This window comes from Rissa tridactyla, chromosome 5 (genome assembly GCF_028500815.1).
Source record: "Rissa tridactyla isolate bRisTri1 chromosome 5, bRisTri1.patW.cur.20221130, whole genome shotgun sequence".
Classification (NCBI taxonomy): Eukaryota; Metazoa; Chordata; class Aves; order Charadriiformes; family Laridae; genus Rissa; species Rissa tridactyla.
This window is the reverse complement of record NC_071470.1, coordinates 38,431,268-38,458,936: the sequence shown is the minus strand read 5'-3', so window position 1 is coordinate 38,458,936 and position 27,669 is coordinate 38,431,268. Positions and strand designations below refer to the sequence as shown.

General features: G+C 44.7%; 1 protein-coding gene across 3 annotated transcripts in view; it reads right to left on the bottom strand.

Annotated features, from left to right (window-relative positions):
- The window catches only part of PTPRA (protein tyrosine phosphatase receptor type A), a 125,824-nt gene that overhangs the window by 55,656 nt on the left and 42,499 nt on the right, over positions 1-27,669 (bottom strand). For 2 of the 3 annotated variants that reach the window (XM_054202219.1, XM_054202215.1), the window contains exon 3: positions 11,445-11,516. Coding sequence is in view for 2 of the 3 variants with exons in the window: in XM_054202215.1 (XP_054058190.1) it covers positions 11,445-11,477 (33 nt within the window). In the remaining variant the exon portion in view is untranslated. Of the gene's footprint in view, positions 1-11,444; positions 11,517-19,713; positions 19,733-27,669 lie in introns of those variants that run through there. The other variant, XM_054202216.1, reaches the window with a different exon arrangement.

Here is a 27,669-nt window from a genome sequence, read left to right as displayed (position 1 = left end):
TTTGCACCTCTACTCCACACTGGTGAGACCCCACCTGGAGTACTACATCTGGGGCCCTCAGTACAGGAAAGACATGGACCTGTTGGAGGAGGTCCAGAGGAGGGCCACAAAAACAATCAGAGGGACAGAACACCTCTGCTATGAAGACAGTCTGAGAGAGTTGAGGTTGTTCATCTTGGAGAAGAGAAGGCTTAGGGAGACCTTATTGCAGCCTTTCAATACTAAAAGGGGGCTTATAAGAAAGATGATGACAGGCTTTTTAGCAGGGCCTGTTGTGATAGGACAAGGGGTAATGATTTTAAACTAAAAGAGAGCAGACTCAGACTAGATATAAGGAAGAATTTTTTACAATGACGGTGGTGAAACACTGGCCCAGGTTGCCCAGAGAGGTGGTAGATGCCCCATCCCTGGAAACATTCAAGGCCAGGTTGGATGGGGCTCTGAGCAACCTGATCTTCTTGAAGATGTCCCTGCCCATGGCAGGGGGTTGAACTACATGACCTTTAAAGGTCCCTTCCAACCTGAACTGTTCTATGATTCTGTAATCAGGGGTGGCTGCTTTGTGCCCTCAGGGGGTTATTTCATAAGATGTCGCTCTGGAAACTGTATGTACTCTGGGATGAGTGTGCAGCTAGTGGGAAGAAACACTTCTTGATGATGCATACTTTCCTACCAAAATAGAAGCAGCATCTTTAAACACAAACAACTTTTAGCTTACAGCATGGGAGTCCTTGGACCGGAGATTCAAGCCAACCTCTTCAACCAGCTTTAACAGCTGAAGTCATGCAAGGAAGAATTTGTCAAAGACAGAGCGTTGTTTTCTGTATAACAGCGGCCACATGCTCCAGTCAGATTAAATGCCATGTAGACTGCTGAGAAAAAATAACTTTGCTCCTTCCCAAAACCAGAAGTTGGACAAATTCACATCAAAACTGGTTTAGTTGCAAAATAAATGTCACCGATATAAATGCTTAAAAAGTAGCACATTTTACCAAATACAGATGTTAAAGCATGATTAGAAAAAAAATTAAAACTTGTATGAAACTTTCCAAATATATGTTAAAGAAATTGCATAACATAAAATTCTTCCATACTTTTGCTCCCAAGAATAAAGAGCATGGCAGATCAGCAGCTGAAAGGGTCTGAAAGCTGTCTTGCTGTGAGCCTTGCACTTCCCAGTTACCACCCTCTATCCTGTGCCGTGCACGTCCCTGGTATCCTGAAGAGAGACACAGCTGGTGACCTTGTTTCTTGTGGCCGGTAAGCATGGCTCCCCGTCACCCTCACACACACAATTAGTGTTAATAGTCTGTTATCCACCAGGAGCATCTAAAAGATCTATTTGGCTCTCAACAAGAAAAAGGGCTGGGACAACACTTTGATGGAAGGGAACATCTAATTTTTAAAAATGTGTGTTAGTTTAAGATTGAGAAGTTTAAAGCATATGCAAAATCTCAATTAAAGAATATGACTTAAAGAAATCATAATCACCAACATTTAGGCATAAATCTACCCAAACTCTTTAGTGAGTGCTTTTTAACAGCTCCGACTTTTTAATTAAAAGCAGAATTCATGGCAAAGGGGAATTCACGTTGACGTCAGGTTTTGTAGATGTCTATTGAAGCCAGATGGAGCCATCCCCACTGCTCTCATTCCAAGGCAGCACTAATGCCACACTTCCATTTTCCAGAAGTCAGCTTGTTTTCCTACCCCATAGAAAGGCTTTTGCCTTGGTTACTTTTGCTTTCTGTTTAGCTTGCACAGAAGATATTTTGCACTTAGGATGAGCTCAGAGTGAAGAAAGTACCAATGCCTAAGGAAAAGTGCTTGGTTTTCTTTTGCAATCTGTTAATAAAAATAAGTGTATGATGAAATAACTCAATCGGAGATGCTGAAAGGCAGAGGGAAGGTTTTAAATAGTACTTTTCCTTTTAAGAGGAAAAGTCTGGCTCACGGTGAAGAGAAGCAGCAAATCAGTTCACGACATCTCTTCCCTTCTGTGACTGAGAAAAGTTTATTAAAATTATCATGATTGCCGTATGAGAAAATAAAGTCATTTCATTACAAGCAAGACCATGAACTACTGAAAATGAGCTACTCCTCCTGCTACTGCTCAAAATACAGGGCTGCTTTCATTATATTTACAAAACAGGGATCTCAAAGCACAGTATGTGGACCAGAGGTGATTCTGAGTGTCCCAGTGATGATCTGCACGACATCACTTTAACAGAATTTTCAATTAAGCACTTGATAAAGATTAATCATCTTCTTCAGCAAGCTTGCAGCCATTCAAAAAGCACAGGAACAGCCACTTTAAAAACAATGAAAACTCTTAAACACCTGCCTGAGGGATGAAAAAACTAGTGTCTAGTAGATACTATCTTTTTTTATTAAAGGACAAATAAAATTGAACCAGGCAGTAGATGTTTTAAAGCAGTTAATACAGAGGAGAAAGTCGGTTGCCATCCAAAATCTCACTAAAACATCTTCCCAAATGATACATTTCAGACCCTACTCAAAAGGAAATAAAAATAAAGAAATAGCTATTAAATAGGTTTTGATCGAGCCTCTGGCTGGTGCTCAGGAAAAGAAGTTAACAGATTCGTCTCCAAAGCAAAACAGCCTAAATGGGGAAGGAGCCACCAAGAGGAGGAGGCAGCATTCCCCAGCAAAGCTGATCTTCCATCGAGAAACTGGTTCCAAATCAGTGCTATATGGGGCTTCCCAGTTTGCTTTTGCCGCTGTGGATTATCTGTTAGCACCCAAGCCAAGCCAGGCACAGTGGGAGCTGGACTGCCTCGCTGCAGCCCTACCAGCTGGGCTGGCAGCTGAAGAGCAGAAAATTCGTTTCCTGTGACTGGTCGTTTGAGGAAACAAATCTTCATTATGCATAACGTGTGTCTGAGCTCTCAGACAGCAGACCTGAGCCTCTGAGCTCTGGTACGAGCACTAGCAGCACAAGTGTTGAGGTCTTCGTGCACCCCAGCACCTGCAGGGAGCTGCAGCACCAGGGCTCTGCCTTTCTTCAATAGCAGTATTTTAAAAAGCGATGACAAGCCAGCGAGGTGGCCTGATGTGCACGGTCAGTGCCCCTGCAGCTGAAGGTGGTGATCCATTGCGACTGGAGTTTCAGAATGGTTTTTTGACTGTAACTGCTGTCTTTAAGAGGACACCTGGTCTAGCAACGGGAGGAGAGCGTGCAAGCAGAATACCTGTCCTCTCTGAGCGGCTCAAGCTGCACATTCATTTGAAGATGCAGACTTGGAAGAAAACATCCAGGCAATGCCACCACTTCTGACGCAGCCCTCCACGAGGACCGCCGGGTGCAGGAGACATTCATGGGGTTCCTGACTTGCACGTCCTTGTTTGAGGAAGCACTGAAGGGCAGAGCTCCAGCCCTTCCAGTCAATTTGCTTTTTGCTCATATTTAACTCTTTCCCTCAAGATCCTTCAAGCTCACACTGTTTTGGGTCATTATGTCCCACCTTGTGCCTTACCATGTCTATAACATAAGGGTTCACCTTTGGGGTGAAGGAAGTGAGATGCTGGGCATCCTGGCAAGTGCCTGCTCAATGTCCATCACTTCTTTCTCCTGCGCATCACTGAGCACACCTCTCTGAGTGTTCTTGCACAGATTAAGATGCACCAACGCAATGTGGATCCTGACCAACCGCTCTCTTGAACAACTCAACACAGCCTCAGCAGTTACTCAAATGATTTTTCCTGCTGCCTAATCTCTAGAGCCACGGGACAGACTTAAAAAGGGCCTGTAGTGATAGGACAAGGGGTAATGATTTTAAACTAAAAGAAGGTAGATTCAGACTGGATAGAAGGAAGAAATTTTTTACAGTGAAGGTGGTGAAACACTGGACCAGGTTGCCCAGAGAGGTGGTAGATGCCCCATCCCTGGAAACATTCAAGGTCAGGCTGGATGGGGCTCTGAGCAACCTGATCTAGTTGAAGATGTCCCTGCTTGGTGACCTTTAAAGGTTCCTTCCAACCTGAACTGTTCTATGATTCTATGGTTGCAGAGACGTTTCCTTCTCCTCCTGCAGAGCTCTCACGTCCCCTTAACTTTTCTCTGCAAGGAGAACACTGCACACAGTAACACGCAACAACTAAACACAAATGGACTGCAGCTGCAGAGACCTTCCTGCTCAGAAGCTCGGATGTCAGTTTAGATGCCACAATATCCACTCATTCGGTGGGGACAGCACCATTTAATTCTCAGAACTAGTTTGTCTCAAATACAAGGTCCTCTGAAAAAACTAAGGCACTAGGGTATCTGGTTTCCTTAGTGGTGTGGTCTTGTTCACACAACCTTGTTGACTTCTCCAACTCCCTGTGTGAGACTGGAAGCAGTTCACGTGGTTATTTTTTTTCTTTTTAATTTTTTTTAAAGGACCAGGTCTAGTTGAACTTATAACCTGCAAACTTCCTCTAGAACTACAGCAGTTTGACCTTATGCTTCCTCAAAGCTCAGCCCAAGGTAAGACCTGAGATTGCCAAGAACATCAGCTAAGTGAGATGCAGTCAAGCCAGCACGCTGTACCAGCAAGACACCTTGCAATGGGGAAAGAGCCATGCAGAACTAAAACGCAGATTTATTGTAGTATAATCTCCATCTATATTTGAAGTATTTTACTTTAAAGAACTTTTCCCCTCCCTCCAGTTCTTCAAAGAGCTCCTCGACCTTGCTGAATTGCTCAAGGCACATGTACCACATCAAATGGAAGCAGAACCTGGCCAAGCTGCAAAGTTTGCTCACACGCAGCCCCTCTCCCCACAAATGCTTTCTGCAGTAGCAAAACCCCATGGATTACAGTATTCATTACCCCAAATCCTGTACACTTCACCCAGTACACCACCTTCCTCCTGCACTACACCAGGGCCAACTCATACACTGGGCAAAAGCACCTGGGTAACAGAGAAAGGGACGGGCAAGAAAAGGCGTATGTCTTGCAAAACACATCAACCTTGATAGGTATCTATAAAACACATTCAAAAAGCAAGTTTAGGAATTAAATTCACTGTCTTGAGCAACGGTGTATAACTGTCCTCCTTCTTGGTCCCCAGATAACCCTTCCGTGTTCCCCAGGAAATAATTTACCTCCTTCTCCAGTAAGCACATCCCTCAGCTCCACAGGTACCAACTGTCCTCTCTCTCGCTCAAAGTGGTATTATATCTGGATGACGCTCAGAGCAACTGGCTGAACTTCTAAGACTGATAAGGCATTTTGTCTCAGAACTGGAGGATTTACGCATCAAAAGTTTGTCTGTCTCTCCCCAACTGCAGTAGTTTACGTCCTACCAGATACTGCTCCCCACAAAACATGTCTACCTTGGACCATCATGGGTAAAGCATCGCAGCACTTGTTAGTACTCTGCTCTCCCAGAGAATAATTAATTATTCCAGTGTGCCTTATCCCCCCTTTTACATCCACATACACACCCACCCCCCCCGCCCAAATATCTGCTTGCCCTCAGAATGACTCCGTGTGAAAAGGGAACAGGTCCCTGACCAAGCACCAGTGGTTCCTCACCGCAAGATCATACATGTGTATAATATAAGTATGACAAATCCGTCTAACCACTGACTGGAACTGCAAGAGGTCCACGCCTTGCTTGCCAAATTCCTGTAGCATATGTAATTTTTTTTTCTTCTTTTTAAGCCACAGAAGATTTAGACAGCAATATTAAAGGAAAAGCCACTGGTCAAAGGAGAGAGGAAAATAGCAGTGATGGTGCCAGCCCGAGGACAGGGGATTTCCACGCTTTGCTCTTGGAAAGAACTGACAGGACTGATACATTTGTTTTAGCTTTCAGCAGGGAACTTCAAGGATTTGGATGACAAAATGCTTAAATAACATCACGAGATCTGAGTTCTGGGAAAGGAGATATGAGAAGTTAATGGTGTTAGTAACCACTGACCTGTCTAATCCCATCGCTGACCTGCACCCGGCTGACTGAATGTATTCCTGAAACCTGGATGTGGTATACAGAACATGGTAAGGTCTTGGGGCAAGAAACCTATTGAATGCAATTCCATAATTTCATGGCTTTTGGTTTCATCAGCTGGGACCAGATGTTCTTCCCTGGCCCCTTCAGCTTCAGTGTCCTCTATATTTGGTACCGTGAAAAAATTGTCACTAAAGCAGTTGTAGTTGTGTCTTTACCAACAAACCCAAAGCATGTCTGATTAAATTTCTTCTTCTTGTTAAATAATGTCTTATTTAACCAGGCATTTCTGCCATCAGGTCTACCCACAGATTCGAATACCTCTGCACAGCTGCTAATGGAAGCCTCCTGTGCTACAGGGAGGCCACAGCCACCCAAAGTTGGGGTTGCTGAAGGCTTTTCATCTGCTCTTCTCTGTTTGCTTTCCACCATCAGATAGCAGGGATCTTCTCTGTTAACACACTCTCACAAAACAGTGAGGATGTGGGCATGCAAAGCTAACATTAGCATGAAGGACTCCCTGAAAAATCAGGAATGCGCACCACCAATTGAAAACAAAGGCAACTCCACATTGTCTCACCAAAGGCATTTACTGCTATACGTTCACATTTCCTATTCTAATAATTCCCTTCACAGAACAACTTTTTTTTCCTATTATTGGAAAATAATGCCACGTAAATATCGAGCAACATTGGTACTTATCAGCAATTCCCAATTAAATAGCCCAGAGACGATTAAGACAATATTCTCCATCCTTTGAAGGTACCTCCCGGCTCCCAGCAATGACGAAGGAGCCTGAACGTCACCCCTTCTACATCTTCACTTTGTCGACTTGTCATCTATGATTGTTCTGACCAGCAGATCAACTCTCCAGTGGTGAGTAATGTGCCTTCACATCTTGTTACACAACATTGATCAATCAGAGGAAGGCAGGTTTGGCTGGAGCTAGTAAGCATTACTTGCTCAGAAAAAGATCCATTTTGAGCTGTAAAAATAGTCAGTCAAATTGCCTAATATGTTATCTGCCTGATGTGAAGGATCTACTCTTTTGAAGGAGAAGTCGATCAACTCTATCCTTTTATGGGACTAAATATAATCAAAGCAGAGATGTGTCTGAAGACATCAACATGAAAAAAATTGTTCCTATAGATTCAGGTCCACCAGTATTAGCAGTAACTGTTTAGCTGTAATTAGCACTGCTTGATCTAAGTGGAGACATGATATTAAGGAAGCCTTCACAACTTAGCAACGAAACACCACTAAAAACCTGAACCCAGGCAACAGACCACAGCTGCAACCCTCCTGAAAGCTGAAGTTGTGGTTGCTACACCCTGCAGAACAAGGGCTGGCAACGTATTTTTGAGGCAACCACCAATTTGGCGCAGTTTCCCGTCTGACTCAGGTGACAGGTACATCAGTTGCTGGTATCAGTTTTTCAGGACTGAATTTCAAGAAAAATCACACACCTCAGAAGGATGCAAGAGCAATCGATGCCTGCGCACTGATAGTAGCACTGAATTAATATGAAAATGAGGTCTTCCTAAACACCTGCAAGAGGAAACCTGCTTGCAGAACAAGCTACCAAAAAAAAATAATAATTACTATTCAGGGAGGTAGTTGTCAGAAATAAGATGGAGGGTGGATGTGTTTATTTATACACAGCAGCTGCAGGTACGGGGTGCAGGTCCCAACATGCTGCCTGGTGTGGTTTCTGTATGCGGTTGTCTCCTTTATGTTCCCAGCCTGCACTCAGCTTCAACAGACAGATGCTGGAGGTTTGTGCTTAGCACTGACGGTTTGTGAAACATTTCATACAAATCCCAGGGTATTTTTTGCATGCAGCAGGCCAGGTCAGCTCACATCGGTGACGTCAAATTGCATGTAGAAGTCTGAAGCTTCATAGGAAAGACATGGGGAGAAGTGCCTATGGGAATTAGGAGCACCAGTAATTTGTGGTTTCTGGTCTAAGGGCAACTTCTGAGTTCCAAAAAGCCCTCCAAGGGTCAGGCTGCACATCAACAAATGCCAAAATTTGACAGCAATCTTTAAAGGTTTGAGAAGGACTACAGCTGTTGGTGGCTTTGACCAAAACTATAAGATCACTTCTTGGCTTGGTCACCACCCAATGCAAAAGCCACCAGGGTGAACCAGTGCAGCACTGGGACAGGTCCTGACCTCTCACCTCCTCTTCACTTCTCTTGCAGTTGGCTCACAACTGCATGTACTCAATGCGAATGCACTTTTTTGAAGAGCAATCCTTAAGACCCGCTCCTGAGAGAGGGTGCAGGGTCTGAGTGCTGCAGCAGCCGGTGCCTTCACGCTGGAAGGAACGGCTGGAGGGGATGGAGCCACGCAGCCGCAGCACTCCAATGAAAAATTAAATTTCAAGTTAATACGGGAACACACAGCAGAGGAACGAGCCAACCACAATTACCGACTCTTATAGAACAGGAAAGATCTTTCAGTTACTGTGGGCAGCACCAAAAACATCAGCTTGGCAATCGGCACTGCTGGAACTGGTGAAAAGAAAACCACACATGTCAAGCCCTTCTGCAAATCCAAAGGGCTGGGCTCCCACCTCCCCAAAAATATGTTGGCAATGCAGATGGAAAAGGCACGTGGAAGGATATGGATGGTCCTAAGGTAGCAAATGGCTTTGGATGGACTTTATTGAAACAAGATATGTGGTTTTAGTTCTCACCCTCTCAACAAAACACAGCACTCAGCTCAGCACTGCACCAGTATTGATATGACTGTAACCTCCTCGCCCGGATGGTTTTCTGCCCTCTTGAGTAGCTCACTGTAAGCCTGTACTTACCTCCAACCATATGCACAACTGTAACACCCTCAAAAAACCCACTGGTGCCAGGACACACACACAGCCCAAACGGTGTCTGCATCAGCTAGCTATTATTAATCAGCATATCTGGCAATGTTTTGCATACTCAAATACAGATGTCACAACACAATGCTATATCTCCATCTCATTATGCACCTCGCTCCCATTGTTTTCAACACACACCAGCGCTCTTCCCAACCCAGGACCATTCACACGAATGGTGGGACCACTAATGCCGCACCCATCTCATTGCTCACACCTATACCTGATGCTGTGTGTCATGGGGATTTAATTCAGTAAACGAAGAAATTCTCCTCCGTGTTTTCCCCTACCAAAACGAACTTTTGAGAAAATAAGTACATTACACAAAGTATTTTAGATGAACACCCTGACATGTTTACCTTAGCCTTTTCTACTGCCTACAAAATGAAAATAAAGGATTACAGGCAAATTATTTAATGCCATGAAGTTTAGTAGTATTTTAAGTGAGGATGACAGGCTTAGCATCCACGTAGAATTTTGAGTAAACAAAAAACCTGCCTTTCTACGCGAATCCTGGTTTTAAGTTACCCAAACTTCAAGTGATTCTTTCATCACTTTTTCCATTCCTATGAGACATCATAATTTTAAATATGGGATAATTTGAGACTGCAGCTTGAAAGTTTCTTCAAAATGCCAGCTTCTTGCTTTTTGTAGACAGACTGATGACACTGTAGCTAATTTGCTTAATTAGCGACTTACAGAAAGATCTCTCTACGAGAACGTGAAACCCTCCAAGTGAAATGCTTTAAGTGCAGAATCAAGAGACCTTCCATAATGATTGTTTACTCCCATCTACGGTGTATTTTTGGTCCACACCATTTCAATCAGCAGCTCCTGTGATTGATGGCATTATACTTCCTAAATACAAAACTGAACTCTGCAAGAGTCCCAAGTTTTTCCTAGCGGGAGGATGTTGCTTTTTAAAAAATTGTGCTGGGACGAGAAGGAAAGAAGTTAGCACATAAAATAAACACACACATCCAGACGCTGTCGCACAGCCCAGAAGGGGTTTTCCCCTTGATTTCAGCAGCTTTCTTTCTACTGCTCCATCTTTCCTTCCCCCAAGCACTTGGCTTTTGCTCACCACTGCATCCAGGCACACACATCCTTCTTCTAATGGGTGCTCTGGTACCGTGGAGCACAGGGAGAAGGCTTGCACAGATGTTCATTTTGTAAGAAACAATAATTCATGCAAATCCCTGCTCCAAGCAAATTCCACAGTAGTGCATCTTATCGCAAGCCAAACAGAAAGTACAAATACATTTGAGAACTGTAAACCTGTACTAAAAGAATTTGCTCTTGTTAGAGCTTGAATCTCCCCCTCTCCCTCCAACAACTCAGCCAGTAAACTATCCGCTGACACCAAACACCTACCAAACCACTAATTGCACCCGTGCTAACAAGAAGTGTAAGCCCCAAGTGCAATATAAAGGAAAGCTTGTGTTAAAATACGATAGACATAACACACCCCACGTTCACCCACAATGCTTTCTTACACGTCTACAGTCCGAATAAATGCAAGAACGAAATCGTGTCCGTGACACTGGTCTCACCAAAATCTCACTGGACTCCGAAGCAGAGCATCCACTTTTGCTATATTTAGGGTATTTGCACATTGCAGAGGTTTGTTATAGTGGTGGGAACTCTGGGACAGCTCTACCACCTTTTCAGGCTCGTAAGTTGAAATGTTATGAGAATGTGTACAGCAAAGCCTGGAAAGACGTAGGGTTCTCTTGCCTGCATAAAGTCAAGATGGCTTTTGCATCACAAATCACTTGCTGTCTACTTCTGCCCTCCTGGGTTTTTTTGACAGTAAGGGGAAACGTCGACTCACATTTAAGAGTCTTTATGGTGACTATGGGGCAGACCCTCTTTCCGACTACAACACGAGGCAGAGACCAGCAGCAACCATTGCACCACCCTGATGATGCTTCTGAGCCACAACAACCGTGGCAGAAATGACCCAGCAAAACATGAATCCAGATATTAAAGTATCATCAAAACTACTTACAAATACATTTAACTCTGTATGCATTTGTATTTTCTTTTCTAAGTCTGTCCAATAGTTTAGTGCATTTAACATCAGGGATTTTCCTCCATTTCATTAATCAAGAACTGAGTACTCTCTTGCCACATTTGGAGATAGACCAGCTTTCCACAGAAGCTCAAGATGACGAAAATAAACTAATAAAGTATATTTTTAGGGGTTTTTTTTGAGATGGCAAGTTAGAACCTGAATTCCTACTCAACCACTATATTTCAGCAGAACAAAAAAATCCCTGTGCTGAGTGCTCTCAAGTAAGAGTCATGCCCCTTCCAACTCTCACCAACAGAAACTTTATTATCCTTTAGGGGAGGAAGTCGGATTTTTTCCACTTAGTTACATTCCCAGGTAGTTCTTAAATAAGATTTCCCTTCCCCCTGTGTTTAAAGGGACACTTTAACACAACAAGTTAATGCCTTGGCCGTGTGCTGCTCCATAGTGCCATCATTGTGTAGTGAACTCTAAAATAGAGCAATGACGGGCCGGCCACCGGTGAGCCTGATTTTATTTCAAGGAGAGGACAAATGCCAAGATGCCAAAATTAACAACGCTTCTTCCTACCTTAATTATCATAAGTAAATCGTCCACCTGCATGTCATTAGGACCCCATAAAGGCTCTTCCAGTGGTGTCCCCTGCAAACAAACAAATAAAAAAGCTTTTAAAACCAGAGTTAAAATTCATCAACATCTTTGGAAAACAGTATTTCTACTGCCACCAGCAAGGTGATTCCAGTTCATGAAGCTTTTCATTATTGCTCACGCTAGAGACACACTTGAAAAAATGAAAATAACTTTTAAATACAGAAGGCAAAACCATGGGAGTTTCCAAGGTTAAAAGTGCTTGTGGGCACTTTTTGGGCAGCAGCAGGTCAGCAGCAGCAGTTACAAATGAGAAGGAGACTCTGACATTCACAGCTTCACTTGCTACATGCACTGCTGTTTGCGGTAAAGCAAGGTTTAGGAGGGTCCACAGCTAGAAGAAGCAGATAATTTTTATCATAGCGAAGGCATCACATTTGCCTTGCGGGTGGGGCATTTGAAAAAGCGGTTCTGTGTATGTTCATTCATTCCCACCCCAAGGAAAGAGGTCAGAAAGCCACACTGAAGTCACCAGGACTTCTGATGGCCTGTCAGTGAGACAGCCACCAGCGGACTTCTCCAAGCCCAAACATCTCTGGACACAGACTTTGGCTGCAGGATCAAGTGCAATCCTACAGGGAACAGGCTGAAGCTTGTCCCTGCGGTTCAGGTGAGCTGCAGTGATGTTTGTGATGTTTTCACACCTCTGCACAAACCAGCCTCCCTCTCCACCAGCTCTCGGATGTGGGTTCCTCAGCTCATCATCAGAGCTGCACTGCAGGGGCTCACGGTTCACTCATGAAGTCAAGATTGTTCCCAGTTTATTCCCACTTTTACATGACAAGCCAAGTCACTCCCACTCTGCATCTCTGTTCTCCCTCCCAAAATATTTTTTACCTACATCACCTTTGAGGCAGCAGCGGGCTCCTTGCAGGAGTTTGCAGAACCAACCCCTCCTTTCATTAATCCCATCTTCTGGGCTGATGCTATAAATTATGAAATTAGAGACCTGAGGCAGTTCTAGTTTTAGAGTTGAATATATTTAACCAAATTAATATTTTTTTCCTATAGACATCTTTTCTCCCCAGCCTTGGGCAGGATGTGACCCAGCCATCTGCTCTGTCGATGCCAAGTAGCTGCGTAGCTCAGACACAATCCCTGGGTGATCTCCTCGCTGCTTTTCATCCTACTCAAGTGTTGACTCGAGCACTTGTTCAATTAGACAAGTCTCAGCACTTCAATCAGATGGGCGCGCAAGGCTGATTTCTACCTTCACAGAGAAGAAAAAATCTGATTTAGTTGAGTATGATAGAACCAGGAGCTTCAAAGCAACGAGACCTGGAGATCATGTCGGCTCTGAAGTCTGCCAGCATCGCTGCTTAACCCGAGCAGACCACCAGCAACCGGCAACTTCCATTTTAAGAGAGGCTGAGAGAGAGCAGATTAAAAGACATTAGATCTGGCAGGGAGGAGGAGAGCTGCGTTACATTCCTAATATTCCTTTTTTAAGGCAACCCCAGAATGGCTGAGGCGTCTGCTTTCTCTTGTCTCTGGCTCAAAGTGAGCAATCCAACTCCCGAGGTGCCAAACTTGCTGGTCCCCCCATACCACTTGCATTTTTGTCCTTATGATCCAGCGTTTCCCAACACCTCCCAGCAACGCTCCTGTCCTGGGGCAGAAGGGTCTAGGGGCTGCAGAAACACAGTCCAGCCTTCAGCCTGTCCTCTCCTCCCTATGCAATGGGGATGAGGTCCTTCTGTCCTTCAGTTAGCTATATGCATTTAAACAAAGGGGTAAATTTACGGGACCAAATCAGGAAGTTGGCGTAAGCCACTGTGCTGTCAATATTTTCATGGTCAATTTATTCCTTCATTCACAAAGCTGCCAGATTCAAAGCGCAGCCTTGGACAGTACTGAGAAGTGCAAGAAAAGTTGGAAGACCTTGCATTCACCTCCAGCTTTAGAAAGCCTTGATGGAACAAAAGACTCTGCTGCCGTTATTAGCATCATCTGAGAGCTAAAAGGGAATCGGTAACGAAGATAAGTTTTTACAAAGCCTGGAGCAAGAGACATGCAGTGTACGCTCATGGCTCCTTCCAGGATGAGGCCAACATCTTGCTGAAGGAAAAATAGACACTGGAAGGTAACGAAAAAAAGCAAATGTAAAGGCAGAATGAAAACAAAAGAGCTTATAAAAGTCAAAACAACATGTTTGAATGGGCTTTAGAGCAGGCTGCGCCTTCAGATGGCTGTAAAAACAGATCAGTACCAGAAGAGAATAATTCATGATGCATGACTTGCAGTGAGTCATAAACCTCATTCCTTTTGACAGGTAAGGAGTGTGGTGCAGGCATGCACTCAAGTTGCTCGAGTATGTAAGAGCAGAAACATCTTACGTTATAAATGCTTACAAGAATATCTTACATCCACATCTGTTCTTAGAAATTAGTCATACGGCCTGCGCGTAGAGGAAACACGACTGCCAAAGTGCAAACGTACGACAGAACTGAAAGGAGGTGGCGTGTCCCACATTTGGCTGTTTCAGCCCTGTCCACACAGAAGCCTTTCCTCTCGTCTGCCGTCCCCCAACCCCACTGTGCCCCAACGTGCCAGCAATGTAATCTGCTTGCCAGATAATCCTCCAAAAACATGGTATCCTGAGGATCTGGTGCAGTCAGCTGACTGCGGTAAGCTGTGGCTGCAACCTACCAGCCTCAGGAACAGTATGATCACTATTTGTAATTATTATTTGTATACGTTAGTTGTATATGTTTGGATGAAAGAAGTTATAGCACATTGTGAGTAAGGAAGGCACACTGGCTACAGGAAGGAGCTTCCATTCTCTACAGCCAAAATTTAGTTTTCCAAGTCCAGCAGCATTGGGAAACCCAACACTGACCTGATCCAGGTGTTTCTGGGCAATGCTGTAACATAAAGCTGCTTCAGAAAGAGCTTCAGTTATGAAAGAGACCCTTGGATTCAGCAGCCAAATGTCTTCCTGTATGGTGCTGTGCTGAAAGATTAGACTCCTTCGCAAACCTTGCAAGCAAGGTGAAGGAGAAGGTCTACCTTGTGCTCTCGTATTTTAGATTCACAGTTTTATTGGTAAGAAGTCAGGTGAATTGGTTTTGTTTGTGTTTTTATTTAAACTGAGAAATGGAAGATTAAGAGCTGTGTGCTTGCAAGCTCACCTGCAGGCTTCATCACCTGGAGATGAACTGGTCCAAGGGCTGGACCATTGACTGGCAAAGTGCAAGTTAATGACAGGAGAGAGTTCAACCATGCTGAAGAAATAACAGAGGAAGCTTATCTCACAGCACTTGAGAGTCTCAAAACTGCTGCTCTCTTGCTGGCTTCCCATCAACAAACAGGAAAATGCTAAGGATGGTGAGTTACGTACTTGGGGATGAACAGCTTCTACTAATACAGTGGTGTCCTGACACCTCAGCTGTGGTCAGAGCCCTATCATGAGCTATAAAGAACTGTAGGATGTTCCCTCCCTGAAAACGCAATTACATCTGCAAACAGTACCTGCAAAAAGCCGTCCGGGACCATGAGAAAGGTGCCATTCCTTGGTGTTTCTTCTTTCCCAGAATAGCTCAAGCAGAAGGTCAGTGACCATGCTGGTAGGAGAGCTTAAACCCAATTCACAGCCTGGTACCCTGTTTCATCCACTATGTTAAAGCTGCTAAACCTATGCAGCCAGGTTGTGCCATCCTCTGTAGCAAACAGGTATACTTAAAGTCACGGGAATTAATACTACTTCGGTGGACACGGCGGACCAGCAGGCACCCAAAATGAGTTCACTCAAGCTGCACATTTCTGTGCGGGATCATTCTGCTCGCTATGGAACAATGATATGGCGCAACACCATTGCTTTTATAAAAACGAGGAATACAAGCTCACAACGTAAGAGGTCTCTTCTGGAAGAATCCTGCTGAGAAAGTTATGTGGGAACGGCCACACTAGGCGGGACTTCAGACAACGACAGCAGGTTTGTTAATTGAAACGTTAATGGTATAAAACATTACGCACAAAAATGTTCAAGATCTGGAGTTGGCAAAGATGGCCTACAGTTATAGGACTCCTCCATCTCTATTAAAATAATTAGAATAAAAGTAAGGCAGGTATTAGTTGGCTAGACAGCCCCAAATCCCACCGCCTGTGTAATCCACCTGAAAGCCAAATGTATCAAGGCAAATTAAAGCTGCCTTTAATCCATGCAAATCTCAGCACAGGAATCTTTTATTCTTTTACCTCCTGCCACGAGTTTAGTTCTGCCCCACACCCCTTCGTGCTGCCAGAGCTGCGGGAACAAAACAACACAAAGCTCCGTATTTTAGTAATATGGAGAAGAAATTTTGGACCTTTCACACATTTTGGGGTGGATGCAGCTTTAGGCTTCCCTGGTTGGGTTGAGACTGAACCCTATTCTGCCCATGCTTGGTTTAATCATATGTATCGACACACATAAATTAGGGCAATTTGTGCATAAATTAGGCAGCATCATTATGCTAATTGGGATGGTATGATTGTGCAGAGTGTGTTTGCAATCTGCCACAATCCTCTGGGACAGCGCTGTGAGTGAGCTGCTGCATCTGAAAAGGCTGGTGCTCCGCTGGCATCCTGCTGTGGCAGGGACGGCCGCACGATGACCCAAAGCAAGCCTAAATAATGCAGGAGGGGCGAGGAGACCTGTTGGGATTTGATTCGTCTGAAAGGCTGGTTTCTTCTGTAAGCTATAATGCCACCCTCAGAAAATAACTCTACTTCCTAAACATCGCATCCTAACCTCCCTTGCGATGCATGGAACAGGCTGATTTACAGATGGGGGCAGAGAGAAGCTGCTATAAAAAATAAACGACCAAAGTACAAACATCAAGGTGCACGCAAGACAAATAAAGAGCAGGAGACTCAAATCTCTGCACTTTGCTATATCAAACCTAACACAAAGAAACAAGTCATCCTCACAAAAACCAGAGCCGCTGCACTTTACCCCTTCCAGGCCCCACCTGAATTGCAACAGAGGTTGGGATGCTCGCCGGGATCTGGAATGTATCAGAGTATCCCTCAGGAACCCTGCCCTAAAAGAAAAAAAACACCTAAATCTTACCAATTGAGTGAACAAGGATAACGGAGGAACAAATAAACTGCAAAATGACAGCTTCTCCTTTTTGAGATTCAGCTAAATAGCCATACACGAGCAGATCTACCTAGTGTAGGTAATTATCAAGGTAGACCTTCAGGGTCTCCTACCAAAACATGGAGTTTTTTAGATATCCTACAGGTATCCTGTAGCCTGAGCCCTGAACACCTGCAGGGCCGTGGTTGTTGTCCCTGTGCAGGGGACAGCATTGCGGAGCTGCCGGTGATGCTCAGCTCCAGCTCCGTGGGCTGGGGGTGGGTCTGGTGTTGCACCGCAACTCCCTCCTCCGTATGCGTACCAGGGGATGCTCCTGAAGTCATTCAATTTTCCTACCACAACTGGTCTCTAATTTAGCTGCCAAAGGGGATCACTAAGATGAAAAATCCTACCTGCGGGACTTGAGCTCTTTCCCTTCAGAGGGTTTATTCTCCAGGATCCAACTAAGATTTTTCCTCTGACAGACATGCTGGCACTTTTCCTGTCTAAAAAACATACAGCAGAAAAGCACCAAGTGCTAACCTACCACTAAAAGCATTAAAAAAAATCAACTTTGAGGAAACTATATGGTAATACTCACTGTGCCACGGGTGAGAGCAAATACAATACGCTCTGTACAGAATGAAGTAAAAATAATCAATTTTCAGAGAATAACTGTGCTTAAATACCAAATCCACCCAGAAACAGATGCCCAAGTGAAAGGTTTTTAATGCCTTCAATGTCAGCGTTCCTGCACTTTTGCACTTCTTTGCTGCTTCAACCTTATAAATATCAAGAGATGGTTTTTACAGCAGCACCCAGAAGCTGCCCGGCTGCAGCCCAGGGACAAGCCATGCCTCGCAGACCTCCTGGGCTGAAAATATTACAAAAGCCTGTGGAGGTATCTGGAGGAATCGACAATCAAAGCCACAAATCCTGTTTACAAGCAGGCACAGTGAGCACCCCAAACTCAACCCAAGGCAAAGGGTGCAGGGCTAAAATTGAGTTATTGCAAGAAAGGGAAAACAAAAGGTGAAAGGATAAAAATACTAAAAGGGCAGGGGCACAGGGAAATCGGGGGGTGCTCCATAAGCAGCAAGAGCAGGGAGCAAAATTGAGCTGTCCCAGCTGCAGGGCCAAAGGAATTAGCAAGGCACAAAGCAAAAAACCTGCAGCCAGCTTCCTTCTGCTCTTCTGCAGCTTCCCTCGAGCACAAGTGGCGGGGTGGCGGCTTTCTTTCACCCCCATCTTTAAGCAGAATCCTCCCCGAGTAGTTTAGAAGTGAAAACAAACTCATCTCTTCCTTCCTAAGAAGTAATGTGCATACTGGCATGGGCCAGCATCAGCGCTTTAGCACCCAGTAATTGCCAAGCCCCTCTCAACACCGAACACCTTGTCACAGCAGCAACTTTGAAAAATCTTCTCTCCACCCTTTGGTGACAATTAGTTTAAGTCTGTCACTAGCAGATCAGTTTTGGATTGCAACTAAGCCAAAGCAACAGGAAAAGGTTTCGTCCAAAGACTCTTCATAACAAATCAGTTCAAAAAAAGAAAATACAAAACATGAGCTGGCTGCACCATCAGTTTGAACAGTTTCTGCTAAGAAGGGAATACAGCAAGATCTAAAGAACAAGTTCAATAAAGTTATTCTTCACTGTTTTATATCCCCTTAAAGCATAAGACCAGTTTGGTTTTGTTTCCATCACAAACAGTTTATTTAATTGTTTCTAATGGTAGCACAATGCAGAGACCCGGCGTGCGAAGCTGCCCTGGCCCCTGCCAGCTCCGCGTTAATGGCACAAGGCGCTGATCTGCCTCACTATGGCAATTCCTGTAATTCAAGTCTGGCAAACAATTCCTAGCCTGAAAATGGGACAGCATCCAATTGTTATCTCTTTCTTGTAAAAAAGAATTTAAAAAATCCAGCCTATTTACTCTACCTGCCTATTTACCGTACTGGCAGTACCACCGCGCAGGCATGACAGCAACAAATGCCGCCAGTTCTTGCAGTTTTGCCTGTTGATGTTTCTCCTTTCATCCCAGCAAAAAGCATGTCAAAGCTAAACGAGCAATCAACAGCAAAGAAAGCATCTGGTTTCTTCCCTGACAACTGAACAAGCTGGTAGTTTTCAGAAAGTAAAGCTTTCCTACACTTCTAACGCACGCAACTAATTCTACGGTTGGACTCAATGATCTTAAAGGTCTTTTCCAACCTAAATGATTCCATGATTCTAATACGCAGTAGCCTTAATTTTTGGTGCCGGTGCTTCCATAGATCCTCATATATCATAACGTTTCTAACCTCCACTCATCCGGACTAAATGACCCTAGGATTTCCATCCCCCAAAATAATTTATTAAAGACAAAAAAAATAATCAGTTTTCCTGTAGCAGCATTAATTGTGAACTAATTCCATCCCAGTGCAGACACCAAACCCTGGCTAAACACACGAACCCAGCATATCGCGCCCAAACTTACGTGAAAGGGTTTTGTTTGAATGGTTTCGCTCACCGCGACACACCTGATAAGAGCCTGCAGCACCGACACACCCAGAGATAAACCAGACAGGTTCAAATCTTCAAACCCCAATTAACGCATCCTGAACACAGGAAAGGGGGAAACAAATGCATAAAGAAAACCTGCCACGCGTAACAAGACCGTTTCCCTTGGCAAATCTTGCTGCTTTCCTTTCCTCGCCGTATCTGCGTGCACATGTAGAAATCATTCCCTTGCATTTTCCGAGGTACCTTCTGGCTCCGCTCCCACGGATGGGCTGCAGGGCTGATGCCTGAGTTCTGGCGCAGCAGCACGGCCAGGAGCACCCAGCACAATCTTCTTTTGGTGCTTGCAAAATTTAGGTCTCACTGTTTCTTAAGAATACTGGAAGATGCAAGGAGATAGGGCAAAGTTGTTTGAAAAGAGGCATCCTCTACAAATTGAAGTGATGGGAGAAAAAAAAGACACCCCGACATGCAGAGGTGGCCACTGACCCCAAGAGCCACGTATGGGGAAGAGAGGAAATGCACAACTGTATGCGAGAGGCGTTCATCAGTGATGATTTGATAGTCAAATATTGGCATATGGGCTGATACCGATATAAGTAGATATGTAAGCAAGCTGTGACCCTACCTGAACGCATGTTGGGCAGGCACATCAGTGTCCCTGAGCTCCGTGCCAGGGACTCTCTAAAGTTACTGAACGTGTCGTACACAGGGCAACGTGCAGCCCGGTTGCTGAGGTCTCCTTTCTAAACTAGCAAAACATTTGCACCCTTTTTATTCCTCTTCCTCTTTTGACTTCCGTAATGAATAAACATACTTACGAAGGAGGGAAAAAAACCAACCCCATTTGCACAACTCAGTCGTCCTCTGCACAGCCCGGGTTTGCTAGGAGCAGCTCGGAAGTGGTAATAAGGCATGGGATGTTTTGCAGCGCAATGGGGACACGAGCTGCCATAGGGCAGATGGCACAGGAGCACCACGCACGCTGCTGACGAGGCCAATTTCTGCTGGTGGCTTGGGGCTGACTTTGTTTTCAGGAGGGTGTGCTAATCTGAGCTACTCGAACAGGGCTGTCGGGACATACAACTTATTTACAGGATCCTATACGCTTTAGGAGTGAATGAACACAGCAAACTGGCATTCATGCTTCTCATCCCTAGATTCACCAAATGTTCTAGAAAAAATATCCCACATCCCCATCAGGCTGTTGGCTTGTCTGCTTTTGAATTCAGGAATTTCTGTGTCTGATGAAGAGGATACATGGGCTGCTCCCTACCCACATGCCAGCCCAGTACCACAAATGCAGCTGCGCGCTGAGTTGCCACCACCTGCTCTGCTCACGAATGCAACTCACCACGATGGAAACCTCCTCGTTCCTGCCAAGAGAGGTTTAATTTTCGTGATCCATGCATTGGGTTTTCCTCCCTGTCATTTCACCAAAGCCGAGCCCAAAGACTGCCCAGTCACCGGGCAGAGCTTTAGCTGCTCAAAGGTGATCAGGAGCTGTTTTTAAGGCAGATCCACGCGATGCAGCTTGCGTGATGGAGTCAAGCAGCAGTTTCGGCTGAGATTTCTGAGCACACGGGTGGCAGAGCTGGAGCAGAGACACCAAGCGACCCTTCAAGAAGCAACCCAAGAAACCAGCTCCAGCCAGATTTCTAAAAATGGTTATAGCATTGGACAGCGATAGGATGTTCTTCATTCCTCTGCACAGATGGATTTCTGAGCTTTGGTTATAAATACAACAATATTGTAGTCGGGATGGGATATTGTGCTTTTGTCCTTCGGGTTGCAAGTTCAGAGCTACAGCGAGTCATGCTGCTCAAAAAGCAATGGCTCCTTTATGTCTGTCATTAATGCTTGGATTCCCCAACACCTTTCTGGTTGGGCAGGGTTAATGCAACAGCCCTGGCCCTTCTTTGAGAGCCAGCGGTCTGCATTGCGAGATCTGTTGTCAGTTATCAGGACACCCTATTACACACCTCTGCGGCACCCTGACCCAGTCCTGCTCCGTTTGAATGTCAAACAAACCTCTGGCAGAGATGATAGCGCAGAATAAGGCTTTTAATGAAAGCAATAGCTAAACTTGGAGGGGGGCAGAAATTAAGCCACAGCAGCAGAGACCAAAGGAAAAAGGGTTTTCACTTCTGTCACTGTCACTGCACCACTTCAGTGAGTTCATGGAATAGTTTCACCTCCAGGCTTGACTATCAGGCTCTGATTTTAGATTCACTGTCAAAATAAAGTTTGCAAATAAATCCACTCAGTTTTATATAGAACAAGGAACTATCAACATTTTTTTTGCTTCTATTTATTTATAAATGGCTTGAAACAACACACACCTATAATAGGGGCTGCCCTAGCACTAACTCCAAAAAGGCAAGGGACTGACTCTTTGCACGCTGCAAAAGCAGGCTTTTATTTCTTGTGGATCACTTAGCACTTTGCACCAAAGAATAATGTTGCCTCTGTTGTACGTTTTAGGCTGGATAAAATTCACAGTTTTGACACGCACACCCCCAAACACCACTGAAGTCCATGGTGACTCAGCGGACCTAAGGATCAGGAGAATTACAGGACAAAATCCTTAACATGTTTAAAAGCATTAAGAATTGGTAAGGTGCTATTATATTACAGAAGGGCTATAGGACAAACTTCTGGAGACACAACCCTGTAGGAGTCACCTCCTGGTCTGTACCGCCCAAATTCCCCCTAACAGTCAAAGACCCAGGACCCGATTTTTTTTTCTGCCAGTTTTTGATGTTTCTGTTGGAGGGATACAGTGGATGGCAGGACATAACCTGTGAGACTCATCATGCCGATAGTAAGATCCCTGCGACATCACATGAGGAGTCCTACCATGGGAATTTTGTAACCTTTGGACACATTGAAGATGGAAAGTGGAGCCAAAAGTCATGGATGAGACCTCCTCATGGATGGAAAAATCTTTGACTGAGCTGTGGTGCCAGATGTCGCGTGCAGCTGTAGGACTTTTCTTTAATCCATCATGGTGATCTCCTGCAGTCTTCAGATGACAGAACGCAAGAGGGCTTGGTTTTCTTCAGGGGTTTCTGCTTTGTTTCATTAGTGGAGACCCTGCTTCAGCAGTAAAGTAAGCCATATGGTTCTCCGGAAGTCCTCTCCGACCATGGTATTTTTTGTTTAAAAATACGAAATGCTCCTTTAAATGGTTGTGCTTGGTTTTTTATTTAAACCCACACGTTTTTAGTTCAAATTTGCTCAGGTCCTTCACCCAAGCAAAAGCAAGCCTCCAACCAGGATTAACTCTCCACACAGATTATCACATTCCTACTTTACACTATTTGTTCGACACAATTCATTACCCAAGCTTTAAAAGAAAAAAATAGCAGCAAAGGTGCCAAGTACTCAGACACCCACTATAAGCATAATGCTTGGCATAAGCATTGCAAACTCTGAAACCCTGGTGCAGCCAAATTTGAAAGTCTGTAAGTTATAAGTAGGATGATTGGCAGCAGCTACATCAAGTGCTGGACCAGATACAGCTTTAGGCAGCCAGTGCAGCTCTCAGCATTGCACCCACCAGGCTGGGATGCCCTGTGGAAAATTAGGTGCCATGGTTAGAAGCGTAGGAACTCCTACCCCACAAAGAGGCTCCCACCCCATCTACTGGACAAACCTGTGGAGGGAGGGTGTGTGGGAAGCACGAGGGTGACAGATTAAGCAGCTGATTTGCATGGAAGAGGTTTCTCTGGCAGGGCTAAATGTGGTTTTTTTCCCCCATAGATCATGCCTCATACTGCAATAGGCACTAAGGAAGTGAAACACGTTTCTGCGGATCATATGATGGTCAGGCACTCAGTGCTTGAGACAATCTTCCAAGTAGGAAGCTTCTCAGTAGGAGGCACTGGAGCAAGAGCAGAAGCTTAGCTTTGGCTCTAAGCACGAGTGTGGCCCAGGCATAGTCTCACCATCACATCTGATGGAGACCCTTGAGCACTGAAACTTAACCCAGCTGCCGCAGGGTCCAGGACAGAGTCAGAAGACTTTGTGTGTTGATAGGTCCAGCCTACCAGAAGCATCAGCTACAACAGGCATTAATAAGACAGGCTACAATGAGATATCTAAATCTAACTCTCAAGATATGTAGCTGTTCTTTCCCAAACCCCAGACTTTTCACAAGCCTAAGGAAAAACAAAGAAATCCATCTACCACCTCTTAGGGAAGGTACATGCTCCAGGTAAGACAGTCTCCTGGGAAAAAGGAGATTAATTTTCTTTTTCTATTTCTACTACTAGCCTGCAGCATTAACAAAACCAAATTGTTTTACCCTAATCTATCCCTGTTTTCCTTACCATCCTAAATCTTGTTTAGTCAAATGAAGGTTTTCCTGCAAAAACTTTCATTGATGGCAGAACAACAATCTGCGAGCGAGGTACACCCAGGGTTTGCATCTGCATACATGTAATCAACAGCAAAGCTTCCAGCATTTCAGAGCACAGGTTTTGCAGCAGCTCCAGCTGGGACTAAGTGCACTTGGTTCCCACAATACCATAACAAAACAAAATTGAGAAAACCCCATCTCTATCTCCGATACCTGACGCATTAGCAGATTATTTCTTTTATTTTGCTTCTCATAAATGACATAATGATTTTCAGGGCCTTTTCCCTGAGCTGAACAGCTGTTCCTCCAATGTTGTTGAAATACACAAGCTAGAAGTTCTCTCTATATACACTGTTTATTCTGGTTGAATTTAGTTAGGAAACTGCCATATTTTCAAGCACTAAGTGCCAGCAAAAACTGAGAACAAGAAAACATCATTCAAGTGCCAAGATGTTACAGATATCGTACAGCCAACCTTAAAGATGCAAAGGAACTTCGGAGCTGAGTAAAGGTAAAAAACTGCTCAGAGGGAGATGCGTACTTACAGGCAGGATTAGGAAGCTCCAAGAAGGCCGATGGTGAGGAAAAGACATCTTTGCACTGTGCAGAAATATTCTGTATTATCCCAAGTGACACATGGCAGCTGTAAAAGCTTTCTAGAGGAATAAGAAGGTGATGCACACACACATTCAAAGCTGCTCTTTTCCTCTGAGACTGTATGATTTAAACAGGAGAGTGATGGTGGCTCAGAAACCCTGCACGCTCCTAAAGAGTTAAAATGGCATGATTAAAATTCTGGTAGAGTATATTTAAATTGCAGGGAAAGCTGAGCTTGTCCAACTGGATAGTCAGACCGCAAGTTCCCCCAAATAGGGCTTTGATTTTCCAACACAGCACCCAAAATCCTCTTCTGCTTTTATAGAACACATGTGGAATCACGCTCCCTTATTGCACAACACGGCTTGAGGAATAATTCCAGGTATACAGGTATAAACCGGAGGTGATCACTTTGGAAGGACTGAGAATTTCACCGGCAACAGAGAAGATTACAAGCCTGGTTCATGGTGGCAATGCTGCATTGAGAGCTACCCACAGCAGTAACATCTACTGAAGCAAGGCGGCTGGTGGTTTCACTCAAGCACAGCACTCAATGATAAAGAAGTATGAGCAAATATCTGAGAAAAACATTGCAAGCAAGTAGCTTTTGTGATCCATACAACCAAACCTGGGACTCATTTATTGGAACCATGTTGTTCTCCTTTTCCAGGCGGTACTTTTGGGCTGCAAGGTCAGCCTTATTTCAGGGGCAAACTTAGAGATGGGAAGTTGTCCACACCTTTTGTGTCCATGCAGCCCAGGTGTGGACCACCGCTCTCAAGTCCACTGCTTTTGTCAGCCATACTTCAAAATACGCTGCCAGGGTGAAATAAAACCTGAATGCATTTTGCTTAGCCTGTGACAGGCAGGTCAGCACCAGGAGGGGAGATCTCCCCACAGCAAAAGGCGTCCTCTGTGCAGACACCACCATGTGCTTTAGCCATGCAACCAGATTAACATTTAAATGCACTGTATACGGGAGCTCCCAATTATTACTTCTGGAGGGGACTATACACTACTGTGTCCCACCTCCACTAAGCAAGGCTGCAGTTTAAAGCTGGTTTTATCAGACCAGCATGTATGGGATCCAGGAGGTCCCAGATTTTGATTATTTTCATAAGGAAAATAACCTGAGCTCTGCTGCAGATTAGAGCACTGAGACACGGGGCGCTTGAAGCTGTCCTGCCCTCCGATATCTCTGACTGAACTATCCCTATTATGATTTCTGCCACACCTCGGACAAGCAAAAATGATTGCACATGGGTATGTCTGTACATCAACAAATCAAGCTGCGCAGCCATCACTCCAGAGCTGACACGGGAGCGATTTTGCAGCTTTATCCCACGCATTTGTTTTAAAAGCATCGTTGATGGACAGGAGCCAGTTCAATGGACTCACAGGAAGACAAGGACAGGAATGGGCTGAGAACAAGGCTGCCACTTCACTCCCGACAGCAGAAAGCAGCACACACCAACCATGAGCCGCTTTTGTTTTACATCTCAAAAAAAAATCCACCATCACTTGCTCTGGGACTGACAGCTGCCTGTGCAAGAGGCAGGGCTAAAAACCAAACTGCATCTTTGCTAAAAAGCACACTTCGTGGGGTTTCAGTCCTGTAAAGAGGCTTTTTTTAAAAAAAATAAAGGTAAGAACATTTCAACTCAGAGCAAATCCCAGAAGCAAAAGCTTCCTCTGGATGCTGTTGGAGGTCAAAGGACTATTAAGCATCCAAAAACCGAGTAAATGACATTAAAGGACGCTGTATAGGTGTGGGCTGGGAAGACCTCAGACATACCCTGACACCCCCTGCTGAGGGCACATCCTCACCACCCTGTTGGATCCAAAGCCTCGGCGGTGCTTTCGGAGAGGAAAGGCAATGGCCCCGACGGCAGAGCCTTGCCGAGCCAGGCTGCGCAGTAACCAGTAGCAACTGTGCCTAATCCAGCCTGGAGACAAAACCGCCGGGGCTCATTCATACCCACGTCACGTGCTGAGCAGAGTCTATGCACGGCCACCACTACTGTATTTATTTTTTTTTCCAGTTTAAGCTTAGTTTTAGAACAGTTGGAGTTTTTTTAATAAGCATATTTAAATCAGTTTTTACAAAGATGTAATTTTAATAGATGAGGTTGGGGTCAGCTTCAGTCTAAAGGATACACAAAAGCTTTTTCCTGTGCATATTCACTGTACAAAATACATTTATTTCAATTCTTTATTTCCATGGTATTGGAGAAATTATAAAGAAAAAAGCTGCTCTAGGGCTGACATTCTTGATTTTTTGAAAGAATTACAAGAAAGATCAGAAAAATCACGTTGAAGAGAAAAGGATGAAATCAGCAGTTGCTCTGCCCCATATTCAGGTGACAGCACTGAAAAGCTGCCTAATTCCCAAAATGATGTTGGCACCACATCACCCGTTAGGTGCACTGCAATCAACAAACGTCAAGGCTGGAAGGAAAAAAATCTTAGGAATACATAAGAGAAAAGTCACCAGACATGTGGTCTAATGACCTGGGACCAAATTTCACTGACTTGCTGATCCAGACTTTTGGTAGCTTCTTCAAGAAAATTTTATCTTTACTTTTAAGTCTAATTTGGATGATTCTAAGTTGAGAAAGCCAAAGATCACATGAAGACAGAAAAGCTTTCCCCCCCTCTTTTGATCTATGAATACTATGGAGGTGAGACAGACCCAGGTGCACAGGGGAAGACAAGGAAAAACTTAAGGTATGTGGCAGCCCCACAAATACAGATTTATTTGTCCCTTTTTCTCTCTGGGCACACTCAGCAACCAGCAGCAGGTGAAAAAAGGGGCTTAACAGCTTTCTGGCATTTCCAAGGAGGGCAGGCAGAAGAGAGAGCCAGGCTTTTCACAGGACAGCATGGTAGGAGGGCACGAGACAATGGGCAGAAGATGAAACAAGAGATGTTCAAAATGTAGGGAAAAGCTTTTCCACCATGAGGTCAACCAAGCAGGGCAACGGGTTGCCTGGAGAGGTTGTGCAATCTCCATCCTTGGAGGTTTTCAAGACCCAGCTGGATAAAGCCCTGAGCAGCCTGGTCCAGCCTCACAGCTGACCCTGCCTGGAGCAAGAGGTTGGACTGGAGACCTCCTGAGGCCTCATCTAACCAACCTGAACCACCCTATGAGCCTGTTTTCCCAGGCATCCCATCAGCAGTTAAAGCTTGTGCCACAAAGTCAGCCTGTCATGCTACAAACACACAAAAATCTGGAGGGTGGAATTATTTTATTCTGTGTAAGAATGGGTATACAAGAGAGCAGAGGTCCCAACACTTCCTTTAAGAGACATCCCAGAGCCACAATGTTGAAAACCTTCCAGATAACAACGTGAAGTCCCCCCTTGCGATGTCACACCTTTCCTGAGACCCCTCTCCCCACTACAACACTTCTCCCACAGCACTATGCATGCAAACAGCCTTCCGCCTCCCCAGCCAGCCCGGGGAGATGTTATTCTTCTTGGAAAAAAAGAAAAAAAAAAAACAACCCTCGATTATTTATGCTGCTCTTTGAACAACACCAGCTATTGTCAGGGAGTATTTTACAGCTCTGAATGTCACATTGAGAGTCTGGTCATGCCAGTAGGAAAGCCTGCCGCTGCCACG